This window comes from Drosophila persimilis, unplaced genomic scaffold, assembly GCF_003286085.1.
Source record: "Drosophila persimilis strain 14011-0111.01,24,50 unplaced genomic scaffold, DperRS2 tig00000676-arrow-arrow-pilon, whole genome shotgun sequence".
Lineage (NCBI taxonomy): Eukaryota > Metazoa > Arthropoda > Insecta > Diptera > Drosophilidae > Drosophila > Drosophila persimilis.
Window position 1 is genome coordinate 1,999,979 of NW_020825332.1, and position 13,305 is coordinate 2,013,283.

The 13,305-nt window shown below is 47.6% G+C and overlaps 3 protein-coding genes across 3 annotated transcripts in view; all 3 read left to right on the forward strand.

Annotated features, from left to right (window-relative positions):
* The window catches only part of LOC6599888 (dynein heavy chain 3, axonemal), a 35,263-nt gene extending 33,025 nt beyond the window's left edge, over positions 1 to 2,238 (forward strand). The window contains 4 exon segments of the mRNA XM_026991615.1: positions 10 to 169; positions 245 to 654; positions 1,114 to 1,324; positions 1,901 to 2,238. Coding sequence (XP_026847416.1) covers positions 10 to 169; positions 245 to 654; positions 1,114 to 1,324; positions 1,901 to 2,230 — 1,111 coding nt within the window. The 3' untranslated portion in view covers positions 2,231 to 2,238.
* Positions 2,239 to 3,124: 886 nt separating this feature from the next.
* On the forward strand, positions 3,125 to 5,505 carry LOC6599868. Its single transcript, XM_026991611.1, has 2 exons — positions 3,125 to 3,139; positions 4,354 to 5,505. The coding sequence occupies exons 1-2, from the start codon at positions 3,125 to 3,127 to the stop codon at positions 5,503 to 5,505; spliced, it is 1,167 nt and encodes a 388-aa protein (XP_026847412.1).
* Positions 5,506 to 5,887: 382 nt separating this feature from the next.
* On the forward strand, positions 5,888 to 8,168 carry LOC6603784. Its single transcript, XM_002028713.2, has 3 exons — positions 5,888 to 6,032; positions 7,502 to 7,585; positions 7,676 to 8,168. The coding sequence occupies exons 1-3, from the start codon at positions 5,987 to 5,989 to the stop codon at positions 7,924 to 7,926; spliced, it is 381 nt and encodes a 126-aa protein (XP_002028749.1). The 5' UTR covers positions 5,888 to 5,986; the 3' UTR covers positions 7,927 to 8,168.
* The last annotated feature ends 5,137 nt before the right edge of the window (positions 8,169 to 13,305 follow it).

Sequence of the window (13,305 nt, forward strand, 5' to 3'; positions counted from 1 at the left end):
CTGCCACAGCTATGCCCTGTCCCAGTCTGGCAACTATCGTGTGCCTTTGAGTCCCACGCGTCTCAACTCCATTGAGTATATATCCACCTTTCCGCTCAGTCCCCAGCCGGAGGTCTACGGTTTGCATGAGAATGCGGACATCAATCGAAATGTGAAGGAAACCAATGCGGTAGGTCACACGGTCCCACAGTCCCACTGGGATGCCTTCAATTTGTCTCTATGCCTTGCTATCCCTCTCTACCAGCTCATCAGCGGCGTTCTGCTCACCCAGACCGATCTGATGGCCTCTGTGAAGGCCAGCTCTGCGGGTGGGGCCAAGGAGGATCCAGCCATAGCCATCTGTAAGCAGCTGTTGAGTCAGCTGCCGGATGAGTATGATATTGATGAGGTGTCCAAGACATATCCCGTGATCTACAGCAATTCAATGAACACTGTGCTGCGGCAGGAGCTGATACGCTTCAATCGACTGCTGTCGTACATCCGCAAGAGTTTGGTGAACGTGAGCAAGGCGGTGGTGGGGCAGATTGCGATGATACCCGAACTGGAGCGCACCCATGCCTCGATGGTCATTGGGAAGCTGCCGGCGGATTGGCTTAAGAAGAGCTACCCCTCGCTCAAGCCATTGGGCAGCTACGTGAGCGACCTACTCGCCCGGTGAGTATATAATATATATATAATACTTATATGAAGGATATGTGGTATGGGGTCCTAGACCATTTGGGCAGCCATCAATGGCATTGTATGGAGCGCTGAGGAGAGCTCAGCTCTGCTCTCCTCTTCCTTGGGTTCTTTTCGTTCTTTGCCTCAATTGTGCAAATATAATAAATGTATACGGCACACACAAGCATCCTGCCCCATGCCTCTGTGGTTCCTGCTTCTGCTGCTTCTGCCATTCATGGCAAAAATCTTATTTGCTTTTGACATCAAAGGACGCTGCTGCTCCTGCTGTTTGTATGCGCTCCTCTGCCAATGCTGCTGCCACTGCCGCTGCTACTGGTGCTGCTTGTGTGTGTGCATTCCCTTTTATTATTGTCGTCGCATGTTTAATATTTATTAATAAATTGAAAAATAAGATAACTCCATCTCTGACCGACCCACTCGTCTGACCCGCAGACTGGCCTTCTTCCAGGACTGGATAGACAAGGGCGAACCCACGGTGTACTGGATTTCGGGCTTCTACTTCACGCAGTCCTTCATCACCGGAGTCTTGCAGAACTATTCGCGCAAGAATCGTTTCCAAATCGACATGATATTCATTGAGTTTGCGGTCACAAAGTTCGAGGTGCAAGTCAGCCAGACCCCCGAGGTGGGGGCCTACATTCGGGTAAGTTTTAATTCTCTAATTTCTCTAATTCTACGAATTGAACACTTGATTACAAATGAGTTTTGAAACATGCCAACACGCAACGTGCAACAGGAACAAAAAGAGGTCAATGATGAGACCAAGTTTATACAAGTAAGGCTAGAAAGACTACTGCTACCACTTTTGGGCACACACTTCTTATGATATATATACAATGTACATAGATATGTATGTATAATGCACTACACAAACCCATATTTACTAGAAATATTCGGGTTTTTAAATACACAATGAAATTAAATGGAATTCTCTCTTCTTTAAACATAAATCGAAATATTAATCTAAGTAGAAAATACTTAAAATATATATAATTATATATTAAATTTCTAAACAATATTTTTAATTTATATACATACAAAATATATGTATTTTAGTCTACATTTTTAAATCTAAGCTTAACTATTATATTTCTCTGGGTGTAGCACCTTTGGGCATACACTCCTTAGATCCTTAGATACATTTGCAGTGCACGTATTCCTTAGTATCCCTTCTTCCTCCATTAATATCGCGTTCTGTTCTCCCCTCCCATCAACACAGGGCATCTTCATTGAGGGCGCTCGCTGGAATCGCAAGACCAAGGAGATAGATGAATCCTTCTCCAAGATACTGTTCGACACTCTGCCGGTCATCTACCTGCGTCCTGTGCTCAAGGCCCTGGAGGATATACCCCGCACCACTGGCGGGGCCGAGGCAGGAGGCGACTCCATCTACGACTGTCCCGTGTACAAGACCAGCGAACGGCGCGGCGTCCTGTCCACTACTGGCCATTCCACCAATTTCGTGATGTACCTGCAGCTGAAGTGCTCCCGGACGCAAATGCATTGGATTAACAGGGGCACGGCCTGCCTCTGCCAGTTGGATGATTAAATGCGGGGGACGGGGGACGGGGGACCACGGGGGACTGGGTGTGGGATTGGTATTGGTATTGGGACTGGGAGTGGGAGTGGGAGTGGGCACTGGCCGGATATGCCGTACGGGTTACGATCCTTGGCACCCCGTTGCGATTCTTGGCCTGAGAATGGACCGAGGTTGGGGTTTCCGACTGTCGTCCGGCCTGGCCCGGAGACCCCATCTATATGGAGATATATTTTTGTGCATTTTTCTGTTTCGTTTTTTTGTATTTATCCATATACCATATACCACCTAGGAAGCCCCCAACAGAGAAGGAGAGGAGGGGGGGAGAGAGGAATCTTGTTTATTCAGTTGCCCCGTGTTTTCCACATCCGACAACTCGCAACTCGCAACTGGGCCACGGGGCACGGCACATGGGGACACCGGGAAATGGGGCAGGACTGAGGCCGTTCTGCGCAATGATGATGATGATGATGCTGATTGCCAGATATAAATTAAATATGCAGAATACTATACAGAGCAACCAAGAGGGGGGCACACATACACACATATATATTTTATATGCGCCATTTACAAATGAATAAACGAATGAACAACACCCCCAATCGACATACTATTTGAAATGTTTACAACAAAATCCGGCCAGCATTTTCATTTAATTCACTTTAAAGCCATTCACTAATTCTTATTACAAATCCAGACCCCCAACAGGATGTTACGGCCCCCTCTGTGGGGTTAGAGTATATGTAAAACCTACACAATGGCCAAGAATACAAATAAAACCGAATTCCATTCTATTCTTATACAATCTCCATATCAAAATACCTTTTTGGACAGACCAAAACCACTCGAAGTTCTTGCCAAGCCATCATCTCGTCGAAAAGGTGCTCCATCATTCTGCCCCGCCAGATGGATCTCTCAGATGTGAGTGGGATTTGAAGGTGGAATGGTTGGAGAGGTTGGAGAAGGGGCCAGCCGCAATTTAGCATATCAAAAAGATTTATGGCATGCGTCGTGCTCAATTGGAGCACAAAAACATACAATTTAAATAAAAAAAAAAATAAAATTATAAAAAAAAAAAATGAAAATATGCCAAAGAGGAGGCGATCTCATCTGTTAAGTCTCTTAAATCATTCCTCTATTAATAGCCGCCTAATGGAGCGTAGCCGTAGCCGTGCGCCAAAAATAGCAATACTCGAGAGCTCTCGGCTCAACCTTCCAGTCCGTCCAGTCCAGTCCATCATAATCATATCGTGATGCTGGCCGAACACTCTCCAACGAGCATGGCATGGCCTTAAGCACTGATCGAGAGCCCCCCCAAAAAGAAAAAAACACACGTCCATCCATAGCCGGACAAAATGAAGAAGCGGCGACTTCCGCTTCTAATTACCATTGATCCATGGTGGATCCATTGAATTGACACAAATCTATCAGACCTATTCATGCCACACACAATACCCCACCAGCCAGGCCCGGTCACAGCCACAGCCCCAGACATAGGCATAAGCCGATGCAAATCGAATCTCGAGACAATCGAGAATGAATGCCAAAGCGCCCTCGACTATTGTTAGAGATTCTTCCTACGTCTCGAATCCATTTTGGCTAGTGGCTGCTCTGTTTGCTTTCGTTTTGTCTTCTGGCATGATCATTTTTTATTTTTTTTTTATTGGTAACCCGCGTGCTGGAGCTGGAGTTCAATTGGTGCTTGAGACACTTTTTGACAATAGCAACTAGACAATCCGAATCACTAAGCGCCCTCCCTCCATGCCCCGAAAGAAGAGGCAACAGCAACCAGCGATCCATCGATGCGGTAGTTGATTCGGCGGTGATCGGTGATCGGCGATCCGCGATCGGCGATCGGTAACCGGTAACCGGTTTCCGCTTCTGCTCGATCTCTGCTCATCTCAAAGTGAATGGACATCGGCCGGCCAGCCGAGAACTTTTCGCGGATCTCTGATCGGATTTTGTGTATAAATAGTGTCGTTAGGTCTGGTTTGAAAACAGAATCAACTTTGGATTAATCTAACATACATCGTCTTGGACATCTTCTGGGAAAATGGTTAGTACACCATCCTCTCCTCTTCCCATCGACTCCTCCGATCGCAGGACTTACCTCTTCATCCTTTTGCCTCTTGCAGAAATTCTTTGTCATTGCCTTTGCTGTGATCGCAGCTGCTTCGGCGGCCTCCATTGCCACGGATTACCTGCCCCCAGTGGACAACAACCTCGAAGCCGCCTCCGAGCAGGTCGAGCTGCCCGCCGCCGAGCAGGGTCTTCTCTCCGATGATGGATACCGCTACAAGACCGTCCGCCGCCTCAAGCTCCGCCACCGTCGTGACGTAAATGAGCTGCCCACCGCCGAGTACCTGCCCCCAGTTGAGGAAGCATCCGAGGCTGTTGCCGTCGAGACTCCTTTGGCCGATGATGGATACCGCTACAAGACTGTCCGCCGTGTGATCCGTCGCCGTCGTGACGTGAACGAGCTGCCCACCGCCGAGTACCTGCCCCCTGTGGAGGAGGCCTCTGAGGCTGTTGCCGTTGAGACTCCCCTGGCTGATGATGGCTACCGTTACAAGACTGTCCGCCGTGTGATCCGTCGCCGCCGTGACGTGAACGAGCTGCCCACCGCCGAATACCTGCCCCCTGTGGAGGAGGCCTCTGAGGCTGTTGCCGTTGAGACTCCCCTGGCTGATGATGGCTACCGTTACAAGACTGTCCGCCGTGTGATCCGTCGCCGCCGTGACGTGAACGAGCTCCCCACCGCCGAGTACCTGCCCCCAGTTGAGGAAGCCTCTGAGTCCGTGGCTGTCGAGACTCCCCTGGCCGATGATGGATACCGCTACAAGACTGTCCGCCGTGTGATCCGTCGCCGCCGTGACGTGAACGAGCTCCCCACCGCCGAGTACCTGCCCCCAGTTGAGGAAGCCTCTGAGTCCGTGGCTGTTGAGACTCCCCTGGCTGATGATGGCTACCGTTACAAGACCGTCCGCCGTGTGATCCGTCGTCGTCGTGACGTGAACGAGCTATCCGCCGAGTACCTGCCCCCTGTGGAGGAGGCCTCTGAGGCTGTTGCCGTCGAGACTCCTTTGGCCGATGATGGATACCGCTACAAGACTGTCCGTCGTGTGATCCGTCGCCGTCGTGATGTCAACGAGCTTTCCGCCGAGTACCTGCCCCCCGTGGAGGAGGCCGCTTCTGCCGTCATCGATGTGCCTGCCGAGCAGACCATCCTGGCCAACGATGGATACCGCTACAAGACCGTCCGCCGCCTGAAGCTCCGTCGCCACTAAACCGCCACCAGTCGAACACCCACCGCACAGCATTTGAGAATGTCAGGGATGGGATATCCTACCCCGAAGTCCTTCCGTTGAAATCTCATCGCATAATGAAATCTAACCATAAGTCGAGCGTATTAGTACAAAAACGAATTAACAATAAAATTTTTTTTCAAAAACAATCTGCCTGCCCCTTTTAACTGACTCTTGGCCGTGCTCTGCGCCCTTTTCCCTGAATGGAAGAGAGAGAGAGTTCGTCTTATCTTATCTCTGTCGGATAAGGTGCAAAGATAAGTTGATAAGATACGAGCACCTGCCTGCCTGCCTGCCTGCCTGCGCTGACGCTCAATGCAATCACGCACACAGGTTTTTAGTTCCACTTTGGAGTTGCAGACGTGCGCGTTACAAACTTGGCTAACAGCTAAAAGCAGAGACTGCAAGGAAGTTTTTTTGAGTGAACGAAAACGAGCGACGGAAACGAAAACGAAAACAAAAAATGAAGTTGGCTAAGAAGTGCTCCACCTACTTGGTGATATGCCTGGGTAAAGTTCTGCTCTGAATATGGGGCTCAACTTTTGAGATGCTCCTCCTCCTCCTCCTCCTCCTATCTTGAAGAAGCCCGTGTGTGCAGTAACCGACCCCTGCATCATAACAGCGATATAGTAGTGGCATTACACTCAAGTGTATCCGCAGCAAGGGGGCAGTGGGAGTGGCCATGGCAGTGCAGTGTTGAAAAGGGAGAGGTAGAGGATGTAATGACCTAACTCCGACCATTGGAGACTTTAACGATGACTAACTGAGGACCAGGCACAGCCCCCGCCCCGGAGTGTGTCATAGCACACAGCACGGTTGGGCCAGTGGAGACTTTTGCCCAAGAAAACTCGACAAATATGTGTGCTCTTATCGGGGGTTGCCGATAAGCAGCCGAGATTACTCATTGTTGCCCCATTCCCCACCAAACGAATGTATTTCATGGCACACAAATTCCCATCTTTGTGACATTCTCAAATATTCAAATTTTACAAATTGCTACATTGCTGCAATGAACTCTGATTTGAATATTCGGCATTTAATCATTTGCAAAACATTTTCATTGAATGCATTAAATTTTGATTAGGCCCGAAAGTACAATGTTCACCAACACTAATACTAATACTAATACTATGCCGGAAGTGGCAAAAGCCTCTGTAATTATTTCGCATATAAATTATGGAATCGAATATGTTGCTAACAAAAAAAAAAAAAAGTATAAACCAGCAGCAAAAGCAACAATTAATTTTGGTTAGCGGCTGGCCAAAGAGATTTGGTTTACAGTTTCCAGTTTTTCCCCACTTCCCAGTCGCTGTCCCTGGCCCTGGCCCTGGCCCAATCGAATCCCGCTGGAAATCAATACAGTGGACACACAGTACAGAACATTTTCCATATCAACTAACAAACGAAATCCGTTTAAAATTTCATGCCAAAGCAAACATACAAAATATTAATTAAAAATACATTTTAATAATTTTACGTGAAATCGAGTCCGACATCCGCAATGGTACGAACAATGGGGGGATAAAATGCTCGTACAAATTCGTATGCCAAACGCATGTTCCCCCCCTTCTATTTGCCAATGGATGAGCTCAGATATTCGTGTATCATCAATGATTGGCGCGCGCGCCAGAAACAGATATTATTTCTTTTCGTTCTTTGCGGCTTTGTTGCTAAATATTTTCTCAATAATTAATTGTTAATATCTTAACAAGTCTTCGGGCAGCAACAATAGATAGATCTATATGATGAATGGTGAACGGTGGTGCGGTGGTGCGGTGGTGGTGTTTTTTCAATGAGTTCCGTTCCGTGCGGTCCGTTGATGGATGCCTCAAAGCCACACAGCTGGTGGCTGACCACACACAGCGCGCGTTCTTCAAATAAATATGTATTCTGCGACTTAGACTTGAATTGTTAACATGGTCGAGTGGCTCTTGTACAAAGTTTTAAATATATTTTTTATGGATTTGCTTCTTTGCAGTTTTGCTGGCCTGCTGCTTGGAGGAGACGGAGGCCACGCGACGCGTTAACCGCGGTCGACGCACCCTCACCCGCAGATACTTCAGTGAGTCACCGTCACCTTTAGATGGATAACGGATGGCTGATTGCTAACCCTATTTCCTCTCTCTCTCTCTCTCTCTCTCCTTCCCTGCAGATGGCCTTGCCATACCCGGCTGGGCCATGATCATCTGCGTGGCCCTCGGCGAGCTGATTGTGGGCGGAGCTCTGTACTTCATCATGAAGAAGCTGATTCTGGACAAGGAACCCGACGAGACGGCCACCTCGTATACGCCGGCTGCCACCACCTACACCCCGGCTGCCACCACCTACACCCCGGCCCAGACGCACGAGCCGGCCGCTGCCACGCCCAGCCCACCCCCAACGCATGCCACGACCATTGCCTGAAGAGCAGTGTCTCCAGCCACGGCCACAGCCGGAAGTAGTCCATAGTCCACCCATAGCTCTTAGTGATTCAACCCAATCCAATTCAATTCGATTCAATTCAAGCCATAACCTAGCATTATTGTCATCAAATCTGCATAAAGCCAGAGCACACATTGTGCTGAGCCCTTTGATTACCTTCATTTTCGAATAAGCATTTGTTACAAATAAAAGGCCAATCAAAACTAGTTCAGAACCACCCAAAACGTCTGTGAAACGATCATTTGGTGGGGTGATAGCATTTTATTGCACCGGCTACCCATCTCTGCACACGTTTCCGATCTAGTTTAACCGCTGTCTGGCACCACACGACGCGCTTGAAGCTTCTGCCTCGGTCCAAACTGGTTTTTCAGGTCGCTATTTATGTGGCCTACAGCAGGGCTGAAATCTTGCACCTCACATGGGAGGCTGTGCCAATTCATTGCATACTTTTCAGCGGAATTCAGAGAGTGATGCCCACTTGGCTTGTTTCCGGCTAGATAGATGCGTACACTCAGACGAAAAAGCCCTGAAATTTTAATATATATGTTTACTTCGATAGTGGAACCGTAGAAAGAAAGATGATCCGGCAAGCGCATGACAATTTGGACATTCTTTGTCCATAGCACCAATCAGCAATTTTGGATGAGCGAAATATTCATATTCGAACGCTCGAATGCAGGCGTTATCGGCCGTTTTCTCTGTGAGTGTCTCCGTTCCTATTGTCTTTGTTGATTTCGTTCATCGCGCGCTTCTTGCGCTCGCTAGTGCGACATGCTCACATGCACATTTTCGTTATCTTGTGGGATTCGTTTGTCTGTTCCTTCTGCACTACTATTTCGCATGTTTCTTGCTTTATTTGTTCGACGACAAATTAACCAATTGCTGTTCTAACTGATGACGTTATGCAAACCTATCCTTTGTGATAGGAAGGGGAAAAATAGTTATACAATATACAAAAACAATTTCATAAGACTCGGTAGAGTCGTTTGGGTGTTTTGAGGAGTTTGAAAGTGTTCGAGAATCGAGGTGTTTTTGGGAAAGGCAAGCAGTTCCCTTGGAGGTACGCCATGGACGCCTCTTAGAGGCTTCTTTCAGTGATGCCAACACCGGGACGCCCAGGGATCTTCTCCTTGCCTGTGAGAGAGCCGGGCAGTTGTTCCAGGGTTTCGTTTTCATCCACCGAATTCATCGCATTTTCTACAACTGTATCTGTTGGTGATTCCTAGTTTGACTGTGAGTATTCCCATTAACATTTGGCAGTCCTTCGTGGTAGATGGCTGTAAGTAAGTGACTGAGGTTTCCATTGCATTAAATTAAATATAGTTTCTAAACATATCATATTTGGATTAAATATAGGGCCGTATAATGAGTACTTTTTAATACATTTATGTTTAAATCAAAGTGAATTCTACATACTAACTATTTTTGTACTTATAAAACCCGAATATTTTATTCAAATCTACGAGACTTTAGAAGCTGGATCAGTTTGGACCATAATTATTATAGCCAGAATGAACAAACCCTTTTGCAGTGGCTGCATTCTCTCACTCTCTCTCCCACGCGCCTATGCATTGTCTCTATCTCTCTCTATTTCACTCTTGATCGTGCAGTGTGCGCCCCATGTAGGAGGGGAGCGAGATGTAACGCTTGGTGACGCTTTGAGAAACGAAAGAGAGAGAGACAGATGTAGCGTATATGTAGATGTAACAAATCAATTCTTCCCCTTTACGAGCAACGATATCAAAAAGAGAGAGAAGGAAAAGGAAAGAGGCAGTCTTCGGCTTCGATACAAATTCCAACGCTTATCGTAATCAAACATAATCAAGCGTATATATATAGTAAGCGTAAGTACCGGGTGAGTACCGTGTGCAAGGGACTGCCAGTGGCATAGCTACGTGGGGAAAGACGTTGCGGCGCATCGGTGCCCTGGACTCTGACCAGCAAACTTCCAGAGAATACATGGGAATCCAACATGTTTCTATGTTTGTTCGCTGGACTAGATGGTCCTGTATCTAGGATGTATCTAGCAGTATATAAGGATGATATATCTGCAAAAAAGCTTTGTTTTTATGATATAACTAAAAGGCTTTATTTAGTAGTTCTCTAGAGTTTCAGTACAGATGATCGTAGTCAAGCAGAAAGTATAAGCGACAGGGCAAGTAGACCTCTATTGATAGGAATATATTATAAAGAATAGAACAGATAACCCTGACCAAACCCATCTACATTAGAGGAACAGCAACAGTTAGAGCAAGCAGGTTATCCTTGCCGCATTGGCTGTTCCTTTACCCCACGCTTGAGAGGCTTACGATTCGGTGGCTATGTCTGAAGAAGAAACGTGACAGTAGGACTACGTAACCACTACGTCCCTAAATTCGAAATTGTACATTTATCCACTCATCCTCCTTGCTGTGTTATCGTACCATGCAGCATCGCCCCAATTCAGAACACTTTCGATCTCAAGGTGTCCAACCAAATTAGCAATGCATTCATCATAATATGGCCATGCCTCCTTCAGCCAATGAGAATGCAGCCGAAACATATCCCAATGATATCTCCAGAAAATGCACACCAGTCCTCTGCCCAGCGATTGATGGGTACGAAGTTTACTTTTATATTACGAACTTCCGCTTAACGAAGTTTTCTACACAAGGAATTTATTTCCAGGGCACTTTTGCGTATAACCAAACCCCCTTGAGTATCGCTGTATGGAAGTTCGACTGTAGCTGTAATTACATCGACTCATCACCGCATCGCGGAAATTGTTGTGTCATCGCTTTGAGGCAGCTCCCTGCAGCGTCCCCCCACTCGGAGGCCCCTTATGACCTCATGAGCTCATAGCACGATGGGGCATTCATAACTGCATCAATCAATGAGCACGAAGCATTAACTCTGTTAGCTGTCGCTGACAAAAGCATATCTGCAGGAGTGCAGGAGCCCCCATCCCTTCGCTGCCCAGCGATTAATGCCCCATCTACGGTCTCGCAACACCCAAAGCTATGTCTACCCGTCGAGCACTTGTAGGCATTTCTCCGCCAGCGATGAATCAAAACACATACATATTCCAAGTGAAAATGAAACAATCGAATCCTTTTGTGGAGCTCAAGTGAAGAGATGCACAGAAAGGAGCGACGGATGGCCAGGAGCCTGATTCAAGGAAAGAGTTTGCTTGGACCAGCACCCTACAAAGTTTCCTGGTTTTCCGTGTGCATGTCTCCTGGCTACCGAATAGTTTCTTCATCGGCTTTAAGTATCGGGTATGATATATGTATATCTCTAAGAACCGATACTAAATGTTTTCTGGAAGGTTCTATAAATGGGAGGCGCCATTCAATTTACCTGAAGATTCAGGAATTCTAGTGTTCTCGGTAACGACGAAGACTGCACTTGATTATCTATTGGCTTTCTCTTTGGGCGATCCGGCAATTGAGCCGTTTTCCCTGGCCGAAATTGCTTTGTATTTATATCTACGAGTAGTGCTATATCGCTGACTGATTCGCAGGCCCTTGAGAGTGGGGGCGTGGAGCGTGGGGCGTGGAGCACTCGAAGCGTGCTCTTCTCTTCGCTTTGGCGCTGACAAATCGAAATTTATTATAAACGCAATTGAAAAATCCCCAACGCGGCAGGCACTTGAGCCAAAGTCCTGAGAGTCCTAAGCCCTGAGCCAGAGCCAGAGACGGTACAAGTCCGGCGGCGGAGACGAGCGAAGGGGGCCTGGAAGCCAAGTAGCTGTAAATGCCAACAATTGCCGCAGGCAAAAGCTCCCAGCTCCAGCTCCAGCTCCAGCAAAGCGACACACAAGATGGGGCAGGCACGAAGCGGCAGCATAACCAAAGCGGATTCCAAAATTGACACAAAACAGACAAAAAGCAAATCGTTTAGGCATCGAGTTCGAGGATGAGGACAAGGATGTGTCCCCACACACACACACACACACACACACACACACACACACAGTCTGTGTGTGCATGCAGCGGGGCTGTCGAACGAATTTTGTGCAACGGAGCCCCACTCTGATCCCGGAATGCGATGGAAAGCCAGCCGGCTGAAGGATACTTTGGTTTGGCATAACAAAGCCACACAAAAGAGTTGCTCCTGCAAGCAGTTGCAAGCAGTTCTAGGCAGCACCAGAAGCAGCTGGCTTGTTCCCGAAACCATTTTCGCCTTGAATGTCGACGGTTCTGTACAATTTTATGGGTCAACTCTTGGGTAACTCTTCTCTCTGTGTGTGGGGGATTAGGCTGCGGAATTTGCAGCACAAATAACTTGAGAGAGTGGGAGACTGTTGGGGGGGGGGGGGGGGGGGGGTGTTCAAGTTCAAGTTTATCAACATATCGTCAACGTTGTTGTCCCGTTGTTGTCCCGTTGTTCCGTTGTCCGACCAACAGTAGCTCATATTTATTTATGGCTCAGAGCATCCACTCGAGCAGCCATACGAGTGTGCCTGGACTCCGACTCCGGCTGGTCACAACTTGAATGAATTTCCGAAAAGGAGCCAGGACTACATCGGGGGCTTGGTGGACTGGGGAACTGGGGGTCTTGCGGGTTGAGTGTGCATCTTCACAGGGCGGCTGACAGTTTGGCAGCCGATTCACAATGTTATCAAATTTTTGGTTCCCCCCCTCCCCACCGCTCACTGAATATATGTATCTGTATCTGTAGCTCCCTCTCTCTGCTCTTGCTGGGGATTTAGACATGTACACTTGTTGTAAACAACAACATTAACAAGGGTTTGCCAAACGATTGAGGCTTTAAGGGGTGGAGGGTGGAGGGGGGGAGGAGGAGAGGGGACACACTCATAAGCATTCATTGGAAATCCTTTTCGATTTATTTGCGTATTCAAACGGAAACATTTAAAGTGATTGCGGATGCAAATTTCCCTCCCCCACACCCCACACCCCACACTCACCCTCCCCCACCCCCACCACCAAGTAGGCAGCAGCCACACAGCCACAGTAAAATTGCTCTGATGTAGTACCTTTCTTTCCTTTCCTTCCCTTCCCTTCCCTTTCTTTACTTTCCTTTCCTTCCCTGGTTTTCCTGTTTTTTTCTTTTTTTTTCTTGGGTGTTGTTGTGTGTGGATTTTCCAAGATCTGAGCGCGTGCCTGGCAACATTTGCGGTCTTTGCGCAAGCTTCACACATTTTCTTGTGTGTGCCGGGGCCCAATTTTCTTCATGCCTTTATTTTCCCTTTCTTTCTTTCTTTCTTTCTTTCGGCCATGAGAATTTCAATTTTCACACAGGTGCTCGAATAAATATCAATCATACGCCCCAATGGCCTCCCGCCCAGCGCTTTTTATAATTTTCAATGATATTTGCTTAAACAATTAGTTAAATGCTCTCCCATTCCCCAAGGGGTGG